At 39.7% G+C, this 24,698-nt stretch overlaps 1 protein-coding gene across 7 annotated transcripts in view; it reads right to left on the bottom strand.

Annotated features, from left to right (window-relative positions):
- The window catches only part of NRP1 (neuropilin 1), a 112,448-nt gene that overhangs the window by 15,922 nt on the left and 71,828 nt on the right, over positions 1-24,698 (bottom strand). For 5 of the 7 annotated variants that reach the window (XM_082753697.1, XM_082753700.1, XM_082753698.1 and 2 more), the window contains 6 exons: positions 17,944-18,099; positions 14,920-15,064; positions 13,053-13,384; positions 8,343-8,487; positions 5,331-5,435; positions 2,284-2,343 (listed from right to left, as the gene is read on the bottom strand). In XM_082753697.1, coding sequence (XP_082609823.1) covers positions 2,284-2,343; positions 5,331-5,435; positions 8,343-8,487; positions 13,053-13,384; positions 14,920-15,064; positions 17,944-18,099 — 943 coding nt within the window. The remainder of the gene's footprint in view (positions 1-2,283; positions 2,344-5,330; positions 5,436-8,342; positions 8,488-13,052; positions 13,385-14,919; positions 15,065-17,943; positions 18,100-24,698) is intronic. The other 2 variants (XM_082753701.1, XM_082753702.1) reach the window with 1 other exon arrangement.

Here is a 24,698-nt window from a genome sequence, read left to right as displayed (position 1 = left end):
TTGTGGCTGGCAATGGCATGCGTAGCTCATGCAGGGTTACCCGCAGGAGCCTGCATCTTGCATCTGTTCCTCAATAGCTCTTTGGCTTGGAGGTCACCATTTGCCTCGAGGTGTATTAGCATCTTAAGGTAAACCTTAGGGATAATTATGGCTGAAGCTGAAGGCTCAGTCCTTGGTGTGTTAAACGGATACCTTGTTCAGCTTGAGAATAGCTGGAGCGTGCTGATCCCCTGATCCTTGGCCAGCTGGGGCCAGGGGGGCCCAAGCAGCTCTGTAGCTTCAAGGCTAGTTTAAACTATTCCATTTGCGGCTGCTGTAGCAGGCTTTTGCTCCCTGCAGCATGGCCTCTGGCTTGGACACACTTTCTTGTGCCAAAGAGGTCCAGCCGTGCCCCCTCCACAGAGGGAGATGCACCACCGCCATGCCAAGAAGGCTTTCCCCATGTTGAGGGGAATTACTGGCTGCCCCTTTTGGGGAGTTTTCTGGCTGGTTTTCAGTGAGGGATTACGAAGCAGCTGGAAATCTTTATGTCTTAAACTGCAGATTCGGGAAACCTTATTTATTAGCATCTGACTGAACTTTGTCTATGATCTTTGTAATGTGCTGCCATGTGGGAGCCTGGGGTTTGGGATGTGAACTTGTCCCTTATTCCCCGGAAGGAAACAGCTCCTACCAACACAATGCAGGGAAGTAGCATTGGCATGCTCTGAAGGGAACCTCATAAACTTCTTCAGTAGAGAAAAAACTTGGCTCATCATGCAGTAAACGAAGGTGGTGCAGGAGGGAAGTAAGGAGAGAAAATGAGGATATCTTCATCTCTGGCAGAAACAGTCAATCTATTATTGGAGAGTCCCACCCAAGCCAAAGGGATTAAACACAACCTGTAACTGCATCTGGCACTGTGGAGGAGCGAGGAAAACTGCATACCACAGAGGCACTTTATGAATTTTCAATTAGCATTTGTTTAAATGCAAGAAAACAGTCAAAAGAACTGTAAAATAAATCCTTCATTTCAGCCAAATAAAAAGCTGCAAGATCATTTCAGACAGAAAAATCCAAATGTTCTACTCAAAAAACACTGTGATACCTCCCTCCCCTTCCCCAACCTTAAATTTTGGGTTTATAGTAGAATTGCTGGCTGAGGGAGAGTAGCACAGAGAAGTGTCTTGAGAAGTCAATGGTACCCCTCAATCTGCCTCACTCATACAGCAGGGCAGAGGTAGAAATGGTATATGCTGACCAAGCAAACTGTACGGCCCTGGAGACAAATTTTAGGGACAGTAAAAGCAATATCAGAATGAAGAGGCCAAGATGGGGAGCAATGTCAGAGAGAAGCCAGCTCTATCTCTTTAACAGCTGGACACCACTGGTGTCCTGTAGGAAATTTTTGCATTATTAGTACCTTTCTTCTACTTGAAGCAAAAGAAGTTTGTGTCACATAGTTGAAGAAACAATGATAAACACTTACCCACCCTGTTAATAAATCACTTGCAAGACTGTGCCTGATGGCTGTGACTGTACCTTAATGGAGGAAATGGGAGTAGCTGAAAACTGACCTCCTTACCGCTCTGCAATCAGTAATGCACAGAGCTTTAAACTGGTGTTTCCAGTCTCTACGGCTCAGATTTTCTGCCCAAATCTGTCCACTCTTCCACTCCCAGTAAATTGTACAGGATATTAAAAAATGCTATGAAAGCTGTGGAAGGAGCAAAGTAAGGATTTTAAAAGCTGCTAGTCATTGTATTGATTAACTAAAAAGGACCTGCTGCCAGTGACAACTTGTTTCTCCCTTTTCAAGTTTGTGGTAACAGTTTATGTAACCCCATTTTGAGAAAAATTGCTAGAAAACAATATTGTAAAACTGCCAGCTCCCTGGTGGAGAAAACTGGCAAACTTTACTTGTCTTAGTTTTGTAAAACCATGTATATAAATAGTGAATGGCTTGTGTGGCTCTGTTTTTGTTTTCCTGGAGTTCGCAAACACACTTTGTGTCACTGACATGCCACATTTAAAGACAGTGCACTGTGCGATTAAGTTAGTTCAATTTTGTCAACATTTGGCATTTGCTGATGCAGAAGGAAATCTTGTTCTCTACTGTGTCTACATGTGGATGAAAGGAATAAAATATTTACTGTACAGAGCTGAGAGACCAGATGCTTCTTTACTTCAGAGACTTTTAGGGAATGGGGAGTCAGGAAGTGCTGCAATTCATTATTTTGTCTCTGGCATGAAATTTGGGTATGGAATTTATTACGTTTTTCATAAGATTTTTTTTCTTTTTACCTGGTTGTAACGTGTTGTCTATTACTGTTGGCTTTTCTGTATTCAGCACTGTAGTACCACCTGGAAAAGAAATTATGCATGTCATGATACATGGGACACAACAAAGGACACAGCAATCATCAGGAATATCCTATATATAAATCTGAAATACTACCACCTTTACTAGACATGTAGGCAACTAAGTATGTGAAGCATGAAAATGTGACATTAAAGGTCTGGTTTCCTTTATAAATAAATAAATAAGGAAATTAGATTTTGTCTTTAAATAAAGCTTTCTGTCTTTGGAGTCCTTGCAAACACCAACTAATCAATCCTTGCCATGTCCCTATGGTTGTCATCACTTTATAGAGTGATTTGCTCAAAATCACATGGGATGTCAGTGACTGACCTTCCTAGCCCCTCTTAACACTCACCAATCTGTGCATTCAGCTATGACATGCTTGCCACATCAAAGACCTGAGATCCTCCAGCCCCTGCTGTGCTGGGTCCTCCCTGTGCATTGCTTCTCAGCTGCGCTGTGGCCCCAGCTCACAGGAGAGGTGTGTGGGAATTGCCCAAATTTTGTCTATCATCTAAGGCAGGTTTCACTTCTGTCTCAAAGAGCAGGAGGAATTAAGAACTTTCCCTTTGTCTTCTTCTTCAAGCAGTTGAAGAAGAGGTGAGCGGGGTCATGGCCCTCTCCCTAAGCCCACTAATTTTAAAAATACTTGACTTTTTTAAGGTAAGCCTCATATTGATAAAGGAAACAAAAAGTAAATTAGCACAATTATAAATGCGCAGTGGGGTGCTGATTACCAGTCAATGGCTTTTCTCTTCTCCAGCAAGCAAGTACTTAAAGCATTATAGAAAGGATGACTAAGATGACTTCCAATGAGAATGAATGCCTGAGCTATATCAGCTTTATGTTTGTGAGAATGATCTGATGGGAAATGCTATACGCCACGCAAATAGAGCAGCTCTGTATGGGGTCCAAATAGAGCAGGAAGGAATCTGGCCTACAGCACAATTATAGTTAATTGCGAGGAAGGCTTCATTGTGATACTCACATATGTGCGAGTACCATCAGGGAAGTGACTCTAGCAGCCGTACCCGCGAGAACGCAGGCGCCACACTCACACTGGCAGAGGATGGAAGCGGGGAAGGCACTGATGAAACCCTTCTGCCTTTCTCTGCTAGCCTTAATGGGCCATAAGATTTACATACTTTCCTTCTATGCATTTTGGAGTAAGAAAAGAATATTTGCGATGAAATTATTGGTAAAATCACTTCTGTGCATTTTTGTGTTACATGTAGCATCATAAGTAAAACACTGAATTTCTGCAGTGTCCACAATTGAGCATGCACTGGCCAGGGTTTCTAGGTGGTGTAGTAAATTATACTCAAGTGTCTGCACTTTGGTAGAAGGGCAATGTAGTAATTTTCAATTTTAGTAGTGAAAAAGGTTCAGTTACCCAGAAAGCCGGTGTTCAGGAAGGCTGATGGCTGCTCCCTTGTCTTAGAGGTTATAAATGTCTCCCTAAGCACAGCCTGCAAAAATTGCCAAAGGGAGTTTCTTCTGCTCAATAACCTTTCCCTAAGGGATATGCGGGATGCAGTCCTGAGCTGCCTGAAGCACACAGACTATGAGCAAGTGAAGAGGAAGGTGCCTGCATAGATCTCTCTCCTTCCCCTCACACAGCCTCTATGTGAAATGTGTCTCTACCTATTGGGTCTTGCAAGACAATCGTCAACGTAGGGTTTTGCAGGAAGCCCCAGGGTTTTCTGACCTGACACTCTGCTTTCAGAAAAATAAAAAAAATACAATGTCTAGTAATATTGAAAGCTTCCTGAGCTACCTTAACACGATACAGACTATTTTATCAGACTCCCTGCATGGCTCTTTTTCATAAAGAATAAGATTCATCTGGAACACTGATTTGAAAAGCAGTGACAGTGACTGTGCAGTGTCTTTTCTGCTCAAGAATTGTTTTTCAATATTTGATTTGCAACATGCATTTACATGAGACATTGGCAAAGCTCAGAAAGCTGAAACTGCACTTTCATTTGTATCTGCTGTCAGATGTTCTACTTGGCTGCTTCCAAAAAGCTGATCTCTCTCTTACCTAAGATTTCCCAAAGTCCTCTCGGACAGCTATTGCCAGGTTTTAATGCTATTTTATGTCATGGATATAAGAAGCAATAAACATTTATTAGATAAGCACACCAGGGAGAGGTGATGAAATAACCTGTGTTGCTCTGTCCAAAAATAAGCTTAGCTGCTGTAGCAGTATGGATCTGCTACAGAAAGATCTCCTCAAATGGGCCCAGAGCTTTGTGGAGCAAGTAACCTCCACAAAGAGAAAAAAAAATGTAGCAGTGCAGCTGTATCAGAAGAACAGTGGCTTGGTGCAGAAGGGAGAAAACAGGAAATTTAAGAAGCTTTCTCCCTTCCAAATGCAGACTACGCTATGTCCCTCCCTTCTATTTTTCTGCTAGTGATGGCAGTTTGGAGAATGTCAGCCCCTCTGTGTCAGTAATGCAGTGCTGGTGGGGAAAATCATGGAAATGTTTCCGGTGGTGTATGTGTGAGTATGCTTTGATGAAACAAATCTGCTTTGTTTCTGTCTGAGAAAGATTTGGGGCTGATATTTGAGTCCTACGCTAAATTTTAGGTGTGGAAGAGTGTATGCATCTTCAGCTTAAACAATATTTCATTTTGAGATCTTCAGTCTCAGACAATAAATCTCAAAAGGTTTGTCCATCTTTTTTCTTAATAAGAGGAAGTTTGATTAGGACATTTGATTAGACACAATTCCTGCTCAAAAATATGCCCTCTGTTCCAACTAGTCACTATTATTTGCTTCAAAAATTACATAGCTGAGAAAACAATCAAAAGTATTGTCATATATAAAAGGCAGATGCCTATGTTTTGACAGCACTGACAATACAAACTGCATACCAATGTCCATTTATGCTGAGTGATTAAATCAGTGCAAACATTTAGCTGGTTACTGGCGATGGGTATGAGCTACAATGAAGCTGCAATGGAATGAGGATGGTTTCTGCACCTGTCAGTTGGTAGTCATCACCTGTGCCACTGTGACAGTTCGCCTGGTCATCATCACACTCATCTACAGGCTTGCCTTCGGAAACGGTAGGAACAGCAGTAGGAGCTGAAACAAAATCCAGTTGCTTGGTTAAAAAGTGTGCTGGAGAATCAACATGCAATTGGCACTTACATTTTGATGAGTACCATATGCTGTCATTGTGTGTCATTTTTGAGGAAAGGAGCAACTCTACTTTGCAGGTTAGTTAGTATTTCTTTGCAATGGGAAGTACCTGTTCTGCCTCCTGCCCTAGGGCACTCTGCTGTGTCTGAGCTCAAGGGCTGAGCGGAGCTGTGCAGCAAAGCCCTGGACTGGCTGATGAGTGCTTGTTCCTAAAAAACTGGAGTGAAGGTCTGGCAAAGCAGAATGGGAGTCTCAGGGAAGGGTAGAAAACCCATGATTTTATTGCATGGCCAAAGCACCAGTGAGTGGGCCTGTACCTAGCAGCAGGAGGGCTCCGTGCTCAAGGTGGTGATTCTGCAGCACCTGCCACACTGCCAAAGAAACCTCTCTGCAGAGCACGTACAAGAGAGGAAATGTCTGAAAAGAGTCCTGGTAACAGTGACAGGAAGGCAGTATGATGTAGAATCACTTTGTGCTCAATGAGATGATCTGGAAGAAGTTTCTTTTGTTTTTATTGAAGTTATAAATAAGTAAGACATCAATGATGTCAGTCATCCCTCCTGGCCACCTGCTTGCTTCTCACTGGTGATGACTTTCCGGTAGCTGCTCCATAACCAGTAAAATCTGACCTTCGTTATTACAATTAAGGTCTTGAGATTTGTGAAAGATGCCAGAAAATATATCTAAATCCCAGTGTCTGCAAAACATATCACATCTGGAAAATCGGGATACAGATACCTGGTGTTATGTTTAAGTTTTATGTTCTAAGTATAGTTCCCTGGCTTAAGATAACCAGACTGGGAACATGGTCCAGGCTTCGCCTGCTGTCAACTACTGTTATTTTCATTAACAATGCTTTACTGTATTATTAGCTGTACAATAATGCTTCTCTTCCTTGGATTCTTCTTTGTCCTTCTACTGCCCCTGGAGTCCACTGGCCACATAAGGTATTAAGCACTTGGACTCATAATGTCAGAAGGGATGGTAGTTTCTGAAGTAGCTATATTCTGGGGTGAAACAAGGAACCCAACCTATGCTTTACAGGTATAATCTAGCCCTAGTTCTTCTGCACACTTCTGTACCTGTTATGAATTATACAGAGTGTCTGTTCCCCATATCTCTTTAAAAACCCCTCTGGGAGCTCCCTCTAGCTTTCTACATCGAGTTGAGTTTCTTATCCCGATCTTCATGCCCCTGTATAGCCTCAAGCTTGCCTACATCCCTGCCATCATTTCATATAAACCCCCTGGGATGCTCTGAGCACACAAAGCTTCCCCTTGCTCATTACTGCTCGAGATCTGATTTCTACTCTTGTCTGTGCTTCTTTTCTCATTTCAGCTCCCGTCCTCCTCAGGAAATCTCAAGTAACTTCTCTTCATTCAACTCCCTCCTTAAGACACAGTTATACAATAAAGTTTTCTTATTCTGCTTCTCCCATAGGTGCTTTGAAATTGACCTTGCCTGTCCATGGGTGATCTACAGGTGAACTACCTTCAGAAGTGCACCATAGTGGGAAGATAAATAAAAGTAATGTGTCCCAGGGGAACATTATGCTCGATGCAGCAGTTTCCCCAAAATAAAAGGCATTTTGCCTAGTTAGGCTACTCTTTGGCTCCTCCATCTCCCTGAGTAACACATTCTTGTACGGTGGTCCATGGGCTCACTTCTTGATGTCTAGGTGGCTACAGGACGCCTGTGACAGGAGGACGTTACCCACAGGTTGTGAGTTTACACAGGGCAGGTGCTGAGTTTTCTTTTCTCTTTTCTGAGCAAGCAGCACAATAGTCTGCAGGAACTAAGAATTCCCACAGGAAATGAGGACTTCCTGCAGGAACTAAGAAGTATTTCCAACCTACCCACTTTCCGGGCCAAGTGAAAAACACACTTATTCAGTCTGGCCTTCACTAAAAAACAACACAGAACTTGGTAGTTCTCACAGAAAATACTTCCCACTTGTCTACCTTGGGAATGAAATGGTGAGAAAGAAATGGAGGCAGAACATTTGGTTTCATTCATCTTGGGAGCCTGTTCAACCACTTCTTTATGAGGTATCACACGAAACCCCCAATAATGTGTTTTGTTACTATATGTATTGTTAAGCTCTGTGATTTATAACCCATGCCACTGTAACATTATCCACCACATAAAAATGTGAAATTCATGTAGTTATCTGTAGTTATCTATGATGTTAAATAATTATTGTTTATATAACAAAAATCAAAGCATTATTATATCTCATGTCACAGCCCAAGGATAAATGTCTAAACTTTGCTTTTCCTGGTCTTTCATCTCTTGACATACTATTGCAAAATTAAAGCTTGGTATGGAACAAAGGGGACCTCCCTTTCTCCCCAGAAAGAAGAGCACAGACCCTAACCAGACAAGTAATCATTGTCTACCATACTGTCTGGTGCGACTTTCACAGTTTTTGAAGGAGCAAGAGGCATAATTGCTGTATTTAGTCCAACACACCCTCTGCATTCTCAGAAAACGTCTCTTCCTGGATTGTATCATTGTAACACAAAATATAAGTTCCTTTATTTTATAATACTAGCTCTATGCTTCTTGAAAGTATAATCATAAGGTTGCTTAAGGGAACAGAAAACCATGTGGCGAATATCACTGTGATTCAACAAAGGAATGGGAAAAAGAATAATATTTGTGCCTTGGGCATATTCAAATGTCTGCAGAGAAGGAACTGATTAGTCCAAGAAACAGCACTAATGGCAGTCACGGAAGCGAGAGTCCAACGTGCTGCCTGTACAGGAACAGCAGTGTTCAGCAGTAGTCCAAGTACAGAATGTATGTGTGAAAATAATAAAGTGCATTCATCTCTAGCAGAGCAATTACCTTCGAGTTCACAGCCCAGCAGCTCCATTCGCAGTCCCAGTCCTCCATGTGTGGCTCTCTCAGGATAGACACGGATGAATCTTGTCGATACAGGTTCAAAAGTCCGCAGTTCAGGTGTGTCGTAGTTGGTGTTTCCTTCAAAAGTCTGCAAAGCATAACAAATGCTACTTGTTAAAAAAGAAAAGATATTTTCAACATTTTCTTCATTCTCTAGCCTTTGAATTAGATGAGAAGTAGGCCAGATTCTAACCATTTAATAAGTGTCAGACTTCCCTGCCCTAAATGAGAACGGAAAATACAGTTTAAGCTTCTTGGAAAGGTAATGCATTTCATTTTTCATTTTTCTTTTCTTTTCTTTTTTTTTTTTTTTTTCATAAACTCAGTAGCAACCAATCCATCAGGGTCATAACAAGAGCTGAGTGTTTAATGAGACATGTTTTTAAATGACGCTCTGATCTGGGGTTTAGCTGGGTGACATTTTCAACAGTTTTTAGGGAAAAAAAAATGACTGAGGTGAAGATCCTGTCACCTTTTAAGTGGTTACAATAATAATCCAACTATTCAAGAGAAAATTTCAATCTGATTTCCCCCAGTGACAGAGTTTCACAAGTTGCAGTTATTTCAAAAGGCATAAATTAAACTCCAGGAACAGTAGCTGCAAGAGTTCTTCCAGTGAGACTGCTATTGAATAAGAATAAAAAGAAAGAAAGAAAGAAGAAAGCTGCTTCCTGATAAAACTGCAATATAATCTAACGGGTAAGGCAGGTCAGTGAATGTACATTTCAGACAAAAATCTCTTGTCTGAGTTGCACTCTGGGTTCTTGAGCCATAATACAGCTCTCAATGGCATTTGTTTGATACTTTCAGCTTCTCCTGTCAGTGAAATTTTGCATATGGAACATGTTATAATTTGTACTTAAAGCAACACCCTGGGTGCATCCATGGAGATAATCGGTCATGAGAATGAATTAAATGTACAAAGAAACAGTCCTTGCCATGAAGTGTTTGCGATCCAAGACAGGCAAACAGTTTTTTTTTTTTTAGCCTATTTTATGGTAAAAAATAACTTCAGAAGATCTTATAAAGAATAAAGAACAATATATGAAAATACGTATAACGATGAAGTAAAAGTAAAATGTTTTCAACTTTATTTTCTATGAATTAGTTAAATAACAAATCATTAAAACTAACTTATATGAACTGTTTAGAAGTGCTGTTACTTCCAACACATAGCTATGAGGCCTGAAGCTTTCTTCTGGAAGAAACCACCACCTGTCTGTCTTCATTTTGAATTATAACAAAACCCAACCTGCAATAAACTCTTCCTATTGACCTGGGGGCAGAGAAAACAGAAGCCATGGGTAAAACAGGCTGCATTGTCCAAGACAGAAAAAAAAGCATAGGTAAAACCAATTGCTGCTTGTATTTTTAGTGCAGTCCTAAAAGCCTTGCTTGTTTTTGCTCTGCATCTGTATATAATGAACCAATGGTCCAAAATGCCTTCTGGCCATTGGTTAGAGTGTCAGTCACAAAAGCCAATGATGATGGGTGGCTATGACCAACTGTATTAAAAGAAATAATTTCTACATTAACACTTCTGCTCCTATTTCCTAGGAATGACTTATCTCTAAGGTGTCTTCAAGGAGCACTGGCTGACCTGGTATTCTGACAGTGCATAAAAGACAGTTGTCAAGAATTCACATGTAGATGGCCTGTCAGATCTAATTAACATGCAATTATATATTATTATATTTCAACAGCAATGTAGTGCAAATGATCAGAAAAGCTACCTACCATATGAGAAAGAATGAATGCCATTTTATGTGCAAAAAGTAGACAGACACATGTATCTGAGGAATCCTTGCTTCCTTTTTAATAGTAGTCTTAATAGCAACATATAATAATGAAAACTGTTTTATAAAAGACATCAATACTGGAGTACTGACACATAGACATTAGAATTCAATAGGCATCTAGAATTATATTGAATCATAATTATATTGAATCATTGTCCTTTGTAGTGCAGAGCTGCCTGTGATTCAATTTTGACTGTTCATTTAAAACACGCACTGATATTCTTTGTGGGGGAAGAGAAAAAAGTATACAGTAAAACTTCATTTTATGAGTGTCTTTTATATAGGGTATGTCACAAATCGCTTTACTTCTTGCATACTACTTGTACTGCAAAAACAAGTATAATAAATAATTGCTAAACAAGAGAGAATATAAATAAGCAAGAGGGAAAAAAAAAGTCTTCCTAATAGCTTTTTAAATCAAAATAAGTATGGCAGAGAAATTTAAAAAGGTTGTTCCAGATGGCAGGATATTCTGTTTCTTGTGCAAGACATGACCAGAAGAGGTGTGAAAAAAAAAAAGGTCATCAGTCGGTAAGTGGAAGTAGGAAAAAAGTATGGAAGACAAAGATGAATGTACTGAGCAAGCTTGAGCAAGACTTTGGAGAACAAATACCAGCTGGATTTTGAAATAAGTATGGAGTTCTGCATGGTTGTTTGAGGATCTGAGTGGTGTTCACTTCTCTGTGTGCTTGATAGAGGCTAAAGGGGAAACATTCTGCACAGACAAAAACAGTAGAAAGTGGAAAAAGAGGAAAGAGTTATGGTAGTCCTATGGAAGTAGCTGCAGGTATGGATGACAAGGTTCCATTGAGGACCAAGGCAATGTTTCATCCTTTGGACACACTCTGTTTTTACATTTAGCTTGTCATTGTTCTTTCTTTTCCTAACGTGCAGTTGTTTGTTTATTGAAAGTCAAGACTTTAACCAAGTGAAACGATGTGTTTCATTTCATAAAACAGGGCTGTTTCTAATCCATGTTCCTGCTGTGACTCATTATAGCATTCTGTCCCATCCAGCTCCACTTACATTCAAAAATACTACATTCCAGTATTAACATTTTAAATCCCTTAGACTCCCAAATCATAGGATTTATCTAATTCTCTTTAAAGAAAATTTGTGCTTTGGAGTAAAGTTTATTAAAAGTCTTGAATTTTGGGGAAGGATTATAATTAGGCCACAAGAGATTTGAATTCCAGCCCTCCTAGTTCCATTAATCTTTGAAAGTTAATTTCTGGTAGTGATGAAAGCTGAGGATGGGCTCAGTGTGTTAGTTAGCACTCTAGTTTTCTTGTCAAACCGTTAACTTCTGACAATGATGGCAAGTGCTTGTATTAGAAAACAGAAAGCCATGCAGCAGACGGCGCACTGCTTTGAAAGCATATGGCATTATTTTTTTCCCTCATTGAGCCGCAGTGTAGAAGTACATGTCAAAACAACATCTATTTTAGAAAGAAAATGGTTAGATACCATTGTTGATTTACACTCTCTTCACACTTTATGATGAAGTCAAAACTCATGGTAACAAGAGAAAGGAGCTGACTGCAAAGGCTGAATTCATTTAGTTTTAATCCCCAAAACAAATGATGAAAAGTGATGAGAAGTGAGAAAATGCAGACATATTCAGTGAGATTAAAACAGGAGAGAATGAAGTCCAATATTTACCAAATGTGCCTGGAAAAGCTACATCCATGAGCCCACTCAGCTTTTCCTTTAAAGAAACATAGGTTTGCCCAATTGAAGTCTCTATAGCAAAACAGCTTTTACATTTAATTTCCAGACTGACACAGCTAAGATATGGAACAACTCTCAAGGTTTCCGTCTGCCAAGCACCGTACTGATTTGCCTTTTGCGGGCACATTTCTGGTGGATCACATTCCCTGATCTTCCCAGTACTGCAGCAGTTCAGTTCCCGAACAGTTCTGTGTGCCCACTGCTTCCCTCAAGGGAAAGGAAGGACTGAGAAAGGGTTGTGACTCTCAAGGCAAAAATACACTTGGTTGAGCAACAATAGCAAAAGTAGATGGAAAATAATGAATGGGATTTGGGGTCAATTTTCTAAACAGTACATTTTATTGTCCTGAAGAGCATACATTCAAAGACAAAGCGAAGTAGGTACGTTCCCAGAAGCTTTTCTGGAGAATACTCATATTCTTTTTCCTGTCATTTAACCCAGCAATTTATTTGACCCTTCCCTGTAAATGCCTTGCACTTTTTGCTTGATCCTACAAACCAGCTTCCCTTTATTCCCAATCACGCACCAAGATTCTTCACTCGTAATAATACAATAGTACTTTCCACCTATGATGGGATAATGTCAAAAACGACATCACTCTTGCAGTGCGACTTAGATCAGACTATCATGGAGAGCCTGTGAAGCTCTCAAAGCAGCCTACAGGCAGTTCAGAAATCCAACAGGTACCCCATTGAGTTAAATAACACCATCCTCATTCAGCTGCTCAGAAAAAAAAAAGAAGCAGATGAAAAGTAATTCTGTGTCTCAAATAAGCCCACTCACAGAAAACTGCAGATGGAACTCCACTTTTTTGGTAGTGCTGGATATTACTGTTACATGGGATTTTGGAGTAACCTAGGGGCTGAAGAGGTGCATCACCCTTGGCAGAAGTAATCTTCTGAACTAGCCGCTGAATACATGAAACCTTTGCCAGAGTGGTTAATTTCCTGAGATCAGCTCCTGCACTCATTTTACCACTACCACAGCACCCCTTCAGTATTTTTGTCCTACAAACCCTCCTGTTTAGCTTCATTCTAATGTGCCGTTGTGCCTTTCCAAGATCAGAGATAAAGGTATGAAAATAAATATGAGTTCCTCCCCATGCAGAGCAATCCTCCTTACCTTTATCTTTTTCTTGCTAGAATCCATGATCATTTTCCAATCTGATCCATTGTTGCTGTAGCCGATTTTGAATTTTTTCATGAATACTTTGTTTTCTCGGTGCTTGCCTCCTTGGACAATTATGCCCCTCACCTTTTTTTCTTCGCCAAGGTCTATTTGAAGCCATTCATTTGTATATGGATGAGTAGTTGGTGGCAGCGCCCAACCTGAACGGCTTGTTATGAGGCGAGCATTTTCTGGGATCCAGTTTCGATCAACTTGAGTAGATGCAGTAATTTGAGAGTCAGGAATGAGCCCAGACACCATACCCAGCATCCCAGAGCAAGGATAATCTACAAAGAAAAAACAAACAAACAAAAAAAAACAATGAACTAAATAGTTAATCTGAACAAACACCAAAACAGAAACAGGACATATCAATCATTTCAACTCTCATAAGCAATTTCTTATTTCTTTCTTATATCGAAAATAATCTTTTTGGGTTTGTATATAATTTTTATTTGTTCAAACTTGCACATCCTAGTTTTGGCAGGAAATGGAAGTACCAAAATACCACAAGTATTTCTGTCTTGATGGGAACCAAAAGGATCAGAAAATCTTATTCTATTCTTGTTTTCTATTCTTCTTGCTAAGCCAAAGAGTGCAGGGTCACATCTGAATTTGTGAATATTTCCCTAGGGAAAATTTCCCAAATCAGCCATAACCCTGTTGCAGATTACTTATTTCTTATGATGTTGGAAATGGAAATCTTTTATATATTCTATAAAATACAGTTTATTGTAGAACCTGTATTTTTCTATTGCATTTCTTTGGTCTCAGGCATTTTCAAAGGACACATAAGATAAATAATTACTTCTGTTATAGTCCCAGATAAATATAAGTCAAAAGTAGGAAAAGCTACTAACAAGGAATGAAGATTTCCAATATAGACTGTAATACCAGTTCTGCTGATTTTACCTTCATCTAATCTGGAAAGATTTCATAGATTTACTTGGAATTTTATAACTCTGTATTCATTAATCTTATGTTCCTACTCTACGGAGGTCAGTCCTAAGAAACATTTTGAAGAAAGACCTTAAGGAAAGAAAAATCCACAGAACTATTAAAAATTAGTGCCAGTAAACTGTATTAAGTACTATAAAATGGCACATTTTTTTAGAAAAATCAGATTTATAAAAATACTCAATCATTAACGTTTACTTTAATATGCACCTTGTAAATGGTCTTATAGAAGATTATTTTTACTTTACATATAAAATGTTGTCTTGGTTGTGTCTATTTTTTTTGAAGATAGCATTTTCATGGTAGTGAACACCTTTTGCTGTTAGCTCAGAAAGTACTTTGGGCAGTTATTTGGGTAGGTGTCTGTGTGATATAAAGGGATTACATTCCAAGAAGTGAGCACCAGTGAGCACCTGGGTTTATATGTCTAGATGCTGGAATAGGCTTCAGATCTCAGGGTTTGTACCTTGCAGTGTTATATGTATATGAAATCTGCTGAGATCAAACTACAAATAGCAGTCGTGAGAGAGGGGGACGGGAGAGTAAAGAAGGGAAAACAGGAGGTGAATTTGGAAAATAGCTGTGTATCTCAGGTAATTTGCATGGATCCGTAAAAAAAACACAACATGAAAAGTAATTGCACTTTATTTATTAAACTTCTTAAAGCCAAACACTTAAAAGAGAATGCTAGAACAACATTAAGATAACACTGGATGTTTGTGTCGGGTTTTCTTTCTCAGTTTGTTTACATATCTACATTCAGACCACAGTGGAAATAGTGAAGATGCATTTCAGTAATAAAAATAAAAAATGCAGCATAGGCACAAGAAGTTCCTTTGTTTTTAAAATCCTTCCCAAGACCTACCTGTTATCTTGCAGCCATACACTTCAAATCTCAGCGATACTCCGTTTTCCCAAGTCACAGGTCTAATTCGCACAAACCGTGTTAAAACTGGTTTGGCAAACGGTCTGTAAACAACATCAGTGGGATTGCTATTCCCTTGAAACACCTTTGTGTGGAAAGAAAAAGTATATATATGTTAGGCTTTCTTTTAAATGGTGTTTATAATTCTGTGCTTTACAGATACTAGTGACACAAGGTCTAGCCAGGATTATTTTTGTGGGGGATGAGACAAAAGACTTACATGGAGAGCTATCTCATTAAACTGCTAACACAATGTTGCAGAAAAATAAGCTTTCCTTTGGGAGGAAAAAGATGGTCAATTATATTAAAAAAATATTTGCCACCTGCCACATCCCATAGCACACCATAATGCTGCAGAGCAGACCAGGGGAGCTCAGGGCCACCAGGAGAGCAGGATCCCCCCCTGAACACAGCAAGGCTCTGTCCACTCCCTGCCAATGTTGATGTATTCCTAATGCCTAGATCTATACGCAGCTCTTTTCGTATCAAGGATTGCCATGTCCTGGAATAGTCCCTCACTGCCCAATTAGGAGAGTTTTATTCCTTGCACACTCACAGAATGATGCAAAAAACTACAAAACCTCACGCCCAAGTTAAAGGTTTGGATTTCAGTTAGACCATGTAAAAATCCCTGTATGGAGTTAAGCTAAAAACACATATTGTTTTGCTGTCCTTGGACATAAGTGTTTTTCAGAGCGTGTTGTGCAACCCTCGCTCTGTTAACCTTCTGTCTTTAAATCCTTTAACAAACACTCAGCCTTTCTATCTCCTTGCATACTGCAATGGAAGTCTATTTACAAGCTATATAGAGGGTTCTAAGATTTTCTCCGAGTCCCCTGAGGCTAACGGGCAGATCAGATGAACAATGAGACTTCCACAAGAAGAGACAGGATTGTGCTGTGCTTTCATGTCGAGGATCCTGCTAACACACTCCTTCCTAGCAGAGCCAAAACCTTGCAATGTTCTAGTCCAAAGAAGGTGATTCAGCTTCCTGCTTCTTTCTCACATAGAGGGAACTGACTTCCTGTTGTTTGCCAGGGACAGGGGCCTCTGGCCTTTTATGGGATATTCTTCAATTTCTTACATACGGTGTCTACTTTCCTGTTTGTTACTTGCAATAACTGCGCTAATTTGCAGTGGAGGCCAGCAGCACACAGCTGCCAGCTCATCAGGACTGGTAATTTCTTAAATAATTTAATAATTTAATATTGGAGTTTCATACCCAGCAAGAGATTTTAAATGAATCTACATTTCTTTTCAGCAATTATTATTTTTTCTTTCTCTGAAGGACATGCTACCATTCTCGAGGTGTGCCTCTGGCCAAGGCAGTGAGTCTCCCTAATGCACACAGCTCCTGATGAGTACACAGCTCGCTGAGGCTTCCTTCAGGACATTGGTGGCTGCCTGTCATTTTTTTCATAGCCAAGTCTCCTTAACTTTTGATTTGTGTAAAGATACTAGAGGGAGACCGGTTGTACAGTTGTTTTTTTTTTTTTTTTTTTTTTTTTTCCTTGTCCTATTCAACAGCAAAATATTGTCATTTTAGAACTCTGATTTTTTTTTTTTTTTTTTTAATAAACCCTTTGAACAAATACAAGACATTTAGTTCAGTTCTCTGTGAATTAAAGACAGCACGTACAATGGAAACTCATGTAAAATACACTCTTGGAGAGTTTACAAATTGAAGCTGATAATGAAAATCGGGCATGGTCTGAATTTGAAAGAGGCATTTGTTCAGATTACGGGAACCAGAGCCAGGAAACTCTGTGTCTTGTACGTGCTGTAGTGTTGGCTCCTCCTGTGACTTTGGGTAAGTCAGATATTGTACTTTTACAAATCATTACATAGTGCCCACAGTGAGGCATGTGACTTTCTAAAGTTCCTTCTCAACTGGAAAACCAGGATAACACCTGTCAAAGAGAGGCTTTCAGGATTCCTTGTTATTATTATTATTTGGTTTATTTGTGTACTAAGTGTTTCAAAGAAGAAAGATGAACACACTGATCACTGCTACCATTTTGACTAGATAATTGTAGCAGCCTTGGCATAGCACTTACAGATAAGTAAGGGACAAACCAGTAACCAAATATTTACAGCTAGGTATGGTTACACTGACAACTTAATATTACACAGCCATGCTGAGTCCTTGCAGAAGAGCCACAAAAAAGCTCTTTTGAAGAGAGTCAGTACAAAACATTTCCAGTTTCATCAGCTTCTGGCAGTTGCTGGAGATGCTGCCCCTGGGTATGTCCCAGGTGAGGCAGGAAGGGAGGCACAGCCTCACTGGGACTATTCATGTGAGAGCTGGAGCAGAACTGACTTCTCAGTAACGAGCTTTATGCTCGTGGTAGCGGATAATGAAGATTTTTCTCATGAGTGTCTAAAGCTGTTTGATTGGGAGGTCACAAGGAGCAAATGCGCTGATAAACGGAAAGGTGATAAAAATCTATAAGGATGGAAAGGTATGCCTAATTATCTGCCTACATGACCTCCACCACTGAAATGCTTAGAAGTCTTACAAATTACTAATGACTTGGTAGCACTCCTGCAAGGCAGCAGGGCTATGCTGAGGTACTGAAACAGCACATATCCAGAGCTTTGCAGCAGATAAGGGTCCTATATTTTAAAAAGTTCCCCCATATTGTTTTCTCAAGGTCACATAGGAAATCTCTAGCAAACTGGGAAACAGCAGCACACTCCAGGGAAATGAGCCAAACCACTCCAATTCTGATGGCTACAGTGGGTGATGAAGCACCTTTTCGGCTGCTTGAGGCTGCCCACAAACAATTTCTGTGGTCCATCTCTATTGAGACAATTTCTGTCTTTTGGGTTTGGGATACTGTGAACCTTCATCATGCTGATTAAACATTTATTTTATATATTTATTTATTTAGAACAGATAGTAACTAAGGAGTTCAATAGCCTATTTCTTGGCCAAAGAGAGGTAAAAGAGAAAAGACTTACAACAGGCTTGTTTCCCTCCTTAAGTGTAATCCAGTCTTCTCCATTGGAGCTGACGTCCACACGGTATGTTTTCAGGTAATATTCTTTCTTTGTTTCTTTAGAGATAGCTCCTTGGGTCCCAATTCCAGAGACGAAGCGGAGAAGGCTTAGATCCACCTGTGGTAATGAACAAATGGGGATGTGAGGACAATCAGTTTAGAGAACAGCAGTACTGCAGAAGTGACCCCACAAGCCCCACATGTTTTACAGAGATAATAAAGATTTTTATAAGGAAAATTGCAGCATACTGTTGACAATAACATGGTCATAGCCTCTTCTTTTGCTAATAGTGTCTCACAGGAGACAGAAACATTTGCCTGATCACTCAGGGGTGTTACCCACATGCCAGAGAATTATTTTTGTTCTGTGAGGTAGGAACCAGAAAACCCATCAGTGCCACTGGGAACCACTACACTGCAGACTAGTTACTCGTGAAGTTCCTCAAGGACCAGTCTGGTGAGCAATCTTCTTTAATACTTTCATTAACTATCTTGCATAGATGCTAATGAAATTTGCTGAGGACACAATGCTTCCAGGCATTGCCAATACAGAGGAGAGTAAAGCAGTGAGAGCTGAATGACCCTGAGGATTGGAGTATTAGAAATGGGATGAAATTTAATAGTACAATATCAAAGCCATGCACTTAGGGAATGATAACAAGAATTCTGTTGAAACCCAGGAGCTCATCACTTGCAAACAGACAGGGAGAAAAGAAACCCATAGTGTATTACTTAGACACAAGATAATTATGAATCACGGTGTAATTTTGTAGGGGAAAAGGCAAATGTAGCTTATACTGCATGAGGTATTTGCAGAAAAAAAAAGAAGGTAGCACTAAAACAAGTGCAATAATTCTCTTCCAACTGACAACTGTAGTGAACTTCAGTCATTAGAAAACACTGGCATTTTGAACTTGCTGGAGAAATGGAGGCTATGATGTACACATGAATGCATGTTGGAGGCTTTCTGGAAAATTCAAAAAATCAAAAATTTTTTTAATCGATTTAGGTTAACTCCCCCTCATTCTCCTCCTTAAATTATTTGCAATACAGATCTGTTTCCTCATCTAGTTCATCTCATGGCATCACGGAAGTTGAACTGGGAGGATGATGCTGGGTGCCAGAGCATGGCTACCAAAGTCAGCTCTACTAGCAAAAGAAGCCTTTGTCCCAGCTGCCAAATGGCTGAAACTAGGCATTAAACTTTCTCACTGCCTGGTCAATAACCACAACTATGAAACACCTGCCATTTCCTTACTTCCTTTCTTTAGCCATAACAACAAACCAATTAAAATCAAATTAATTGCTCTGCCTTCTCCACAGCTAGAATATCTCTTTGTTTCCTAAAACAAACCATTTAATTTCAACACAAAATTACACTGTTCACAAATTATTAATCAAAGCAATTAATTTGCCTCAACTTCAGTTGTCCATACTTTAGTAGCACAATAATAGGTTGAATTAGCCCTTCACATGTAAATGTCCAATGAATGTCTCAGGCCTTCTCATTATTTCCAAAGCATGCAGGATGCAGCATATAGGTCCCCTGTGTCCCACAGGCATCCTTTTTCCTGGATGTATGTCATATATCCAAAGGCGCTGGAGCGGTTAAATCAACATGCTCTGCATTCTCTTTCAGAAGGCTGAAGGAAGTGCTACTGAGGACAGGCTGGCTGCTTTCTCAATGCCCATGTCATATACAAGTCATTTTGAAGTCTTCCAACACAAGAATAGGAGCCTTGTGTGTGACAGATAGAACTGGCTTTCAGCACAAAGCTGCTGCCCCTGCCTCAGATTTTAAAGCTGGTAAAGTCTATATGCAGTATTTCAGCCTTGGTCTTCAGAGGTGAAATACTGCAACATTTTGTTTTGTCTTGGTTAAAAAAAAAAATAAATCCAGTCTTTAAAAAAAAATAATAAAATGGGAGCACTGCCTTACAAAAACAATCAAGTGATTTAAAGTAACTGGAGAGTCTCAGATGTTAGATTGTTGCAATCTGAAAGTTAATGGGGGAATCTGGGCATCATTGCACTGAGCAATCTCAGCTTAACTTCAAATGCTCTCCAAACTGTACTCTGCTGATTGTAAAGTGTGCTGCGCTGAGTTATGTCCAATACCACATTCACTTCCAGGCTGAAGTGCACTTGAAAATCTGGAAGTCTGAGGGAGTGCAGAGCTAAGTTATTTAAATGATCTGCTTCTCTTACAATTTGAAACAGCTCTTCAGTTTTGAAATGATTAGGGTCCCAAGCCTGTACTGTTCCAACTGATTTGAAATGATTCTAGTAGGGGCTTTTTAATATACAGTAAGTACTTCATTGTGAATAAAGTCAAGCAATGGCCTATTGCAAGAGTTCTAGACATCTGAGGACAAGTTAAAATTTAACATGGGGTTTCCAGGGGAAGATTTGATTAACTGATGCCTGAACAGACAAAACAGCTACTGGTCACTGACTGTTCAGACACCTCAGGCTTGTCCCATCAAAGAACTTCAGGCGCCCAAATTTTGCTCAGACCCAGGCACCGATATTCAATACACCCCCTTAAATCTTGGGGCACTGAAAATCCTAAAACACTTTAATCTAAAAAAACCCTGTCAGAATTCAAAAGGTAGGCAGAAATTCTCCTGCAGAAATTAACAGTTTACTTGGAGAAAGAGATTCTGAGCAGGCCTCCTTTTTTTTTTTTTTTTTTTTTGCCTACAGGTAGGGAAGAGGCAATTCGTGCTCCTGGCCCTGGTAACTGTGAAATACAATGTAAGAGGAGGGCATCTCCTGTCATTAGGAAGAACATTTCTTCATGCAGAACTGCTCTCTCCAGATCAGCAAATCTTCAGGTACTTCATGAAAACAGTAGCAATGTCAACAACAGCCCTGGCTCACCTATGGCAGGTGGCTGGAGCGTTTAACTGCCTGCTGCAGCTTCAAATACCTTGCAAAGGCAAGCTGCAGCCCTGGACCTGCTGCATGCATAGGGATGTTTGCTCACAAGTTGATAGAGGAAAAAGAATCACATTTCTCCATCACTGTTTTGTGAGTGAGGGACAGTGCATATAGAAAAGGTGGGGTTAAGCAGCTGGGAAGCAGAAGGGTTGGAATTAGTACTAGCTTGGTCTCAGCACGGAGGTCCAGAGGAGAGGTAGAGCTTAAGGCATTTTCATCCCTTTGGCTGTTCTTCACTCTGGCCTCCAGAGTAATTGCTCCTCTCCAGGTGCATAAAAACAGAATTGCAATGCTGAGCACCTCTCTGTAGTGCCTAAGTGTGTTTGTGAATCAAGTTCTAAATTTACCAATCTTCTTCTCTAAGTAAGGGGATAGAAATAAATTATGTAGAAGACTACCTTGGAAACTGCATGAAACATCTTAAAGAAGCTGTTAAACTCATCTTCATTAATCAGTTTGTGATGATTTTTTTTAACTTTACCTTTTGTAAAATGCAAAATTGTGCATAGAGTACACAATTTAAATGTCATGGGGACTGCTCAGGGTTGGAGCTCAACCATGTCAACTGCTAATAATGAGTGGAATCTGAAAGTACCGAAATATAACAGAGGTAAGACACAGCTCTTCTGTACCTTTATCCTCAGGAACCACTGCAGGGTGGTAGCTAGTAGTTCTAGTACAGATGTGTCACAAAATGGTTAGGAACTCCTATGCTTTTTGGAGACTTTTGCTTCCTGAGTCATTAAATTTCCAGTCAGCTTAGTATGTCCTCTCAACAGAGGCCTCCAAGTGTTTACATGACCAGAGGTAAACCATTTTTCTCAGATCCAGTTGCTGCCAGCCAAGACATTAATATGAATCCTTAACAGCTAGCTTTTTGTTTTGGACTTCTTGTCCTTTTTGTGTCAAGAACTTGTGTTTCATGTAAAAATGAGCTGCAGAGAGATATGCTGATGAAACACAGTACTTTTGAAGATGAACATCAAATGCATTTCCCTGCAATTATTTGACATTGAACTTTCTGCACGTATGATAAACAAAGATCTGGTATTTATTTTACAGGATGCAAACGATTTTGTAAGTTATTGCATGCTGTATTGCTGTGATCAAGATAGGCAGCTGTCTCCAAGCCTGAAATCATGACATTTCGTTTCCATGACCAGAATTTTAGCTTTAACTAACTGTAGTACACTGACACTTTTTCAAAATTTTGCTCGCCTTCATTCAGACTAAAAAGCATCTCCCTTCTGGAAAATGGAGCCTTAGGGCCTTATCCAACAAATTGCCTGTGTTGCGATGTGACCACCTTTATTGGTAAGTACAAGATTGGGAGCAGACCTGCCTAAAGGAATGAGCCTCGAACTTACAAGAAATGAAGAATATCTCAAGTGTGTATTTTTTTTTTCCCAGGAGAGAAATGTTCATGTAAAAAAGCCCCAGTTGTTCCTCTTTCTAAAATCAATTTATTTCCTGTGAAATCATATTGCAAGACAGTAGTGGTTTCTATATATGAATTATTTCCCCACTATTTATTCTGCAATATCTTTTAGCATCCAGGAAAAATATTTTTATTGCTGTCTTACTGTCTCCAAAAAATGTGGGTGGGTGACACATTTGTAAGACATAGATATGCAAGGGGTGGCATGCACATTTGATTTGAGAGCAGTTAAGGAGAAGGAAAACGAATAACATTTAGCTCTGCACAATATATCATGTAGCAAGTCTTCGCAAACTGCTGGTTAACGAACAGCACACAACATGCATGACATGAAATGAATATTGCTTCTCCCTGTTGTCATACATAACCATGCCATTGTATGGAAGTCCTTATTTTCAGAATGAAAATCTGCCTTGCTAAATAAAATACAGTCATTGAGGGAGCTGTAGCAAGGGAGCAGTTTCACAAGCTTTTAACACTCCTACTGTAGGTCTGCTCAACAGCCTGAGAAAATAAAGGACAAAGCGCTGGAGTTTGATTAACAACAGGAAGCTTTTTGTTGTGGGCATCTCTTGTGGCTTGAAAAGCTGTATAATCCATCACTTGACACAACACACCAAAGTAAATATTTTTAAAGAACTGTGTCATTTCCCTAGATAGCATACACTGCTCTGAGTTAGATTAACTGTTGTGATGCTTCACTGTTCTTCTGTCAAATATTTTAATTAAGGAAGATCTGATCTTTTTCATTAGTTAAGCCCATATTTTTTATTAGATGTTGCTGCTGTTTTGACCAATCACATTCTCCCTTGATGTATACAAAACTATCACTTAATTCTTTTATTGATCAAGCTTGAAGTAATAAAGATTATAATGCTAAATAAAAATGGCACAGTCTCTAGTCGAAATTCTGAAAGGAGTTTTGTTAATTTGGTTGGAAAATTACTTCCAAAAGTCTTCATCCTTGAAATAAGTCATCACTACAAGAGCACAACTCCTTGATTAATGACAGGGTGTAAATATTCATCCTGAGTTTAAGTGAAAGTAGTTAAATCTATAAACCATCTCAGACTTTTGTGCAAGATTCTCAATGTTATTTGTGACAGCTCCATAAACAAAGAAAGATGAAAATAATGCTGTTAGTAGGATCTCTCCTGAGTCACTGAAGTCTTTCTCATCGACCTTGACAACAACATACTGAAAGCCCCAGAAGAGAAAGCAGCTAATCACACGCTCAACTTCTAGCCTGTGCTAAACAACTGCCCTCAGTCAGTATGCTTTACTGAACTGATGCTTATGTGACTTGGCAAAAATGGGAAGGTATGAAAGCAAAGATGAACAAATATTCTTGCCAAAGAAATAGGAACGCTTGGCAGCGAAAAGGAAATGAACTTTCTTTAGCAGTTGAAATATTCCTCACACTCTTTGCCCTCTGCCCAAATGCTTTTCTGCAGCAGAAAAAACGTGAGCGTAAAGATTCCCTGTCTGAAAACAAAGAATTGATTCAAGGCAGGCTATCGCATTGAGATACCGATGCTGGGATTACAGTATTGAGTTCAGCGATTTCATTTATTCATTTATTTATTTATTTTTGCAGAGGCAGATCAGCCAGTTTTTCCAAGAGAATATTCAAGATAGGCATGAAAACGTATGACTGACAGACATAAAAGAACCTGGGTCATCAGTATGGGGCTGGCTGAAGAAAGAAAATATGCAGAAAGTATAAGAAAAATGAAATCCAGAAACAAAAAGGAAAAAAAAAAAGACAAGAAAAAATGAAAGAAAAGGCCTCTGTGTCTCTGACAGAGAAAAGATAATGCTTGTGTGGGCTGTATTGCATCTGGATTCATGGCACATTCTCCCACTTTTATGTTAATTTTTTTTTTGCATAAATCAGAAGCAACTAATTAAAAAAGAAATATTTAATTCTGACATGTTCTTTGAACTGGTGTTCCATCTGGTTCTGTTTGAATAGTAAAATCTGCTGTAGTTGTAAAAATTGGCAAGCAGCACTCTGGTGAAGAGAAACAAAAGAGACTCAGTATAGCAGGTTAATACACTAGCATTTCAACTTGAGACATTTCCAGAATTCAGCAAACCAAATCGCTCCAGTATGGAAACTATAAAGATCAAATGCGAAAGAGAAATGCTGCAAGTGGGCTGAGAGAAGTGCTGCCACTGGTACACATTAGCTCTGCATGATATTTTTAGTGTGAGGCTTTGAAGGGGTTGGGTATAGAAGTTCAGGCAATGCCCTGTTCCCCTGGAAGGGGATAACAGTACTGTGTGAAACACAGCCGGTGCCCATGCAGTGGCAGGGAGCGATCCTGCCGCTG

Source organism: Aythya marila (assembly GCF_965140915.1).
Source record: "Aythya marila genome assembly, chromosome: 2".
Lineage (NCBI taxonomy): Eukaryota > Metazoa > Chordata > Aves > Anseriformes > Anatidae > Aythya > Aythya marila.
The sequence above is the reverse complement of the archived record's forward strand: the minus strand, read 5'-3'. Positions and strand labels throughout refer to the sequence as shown.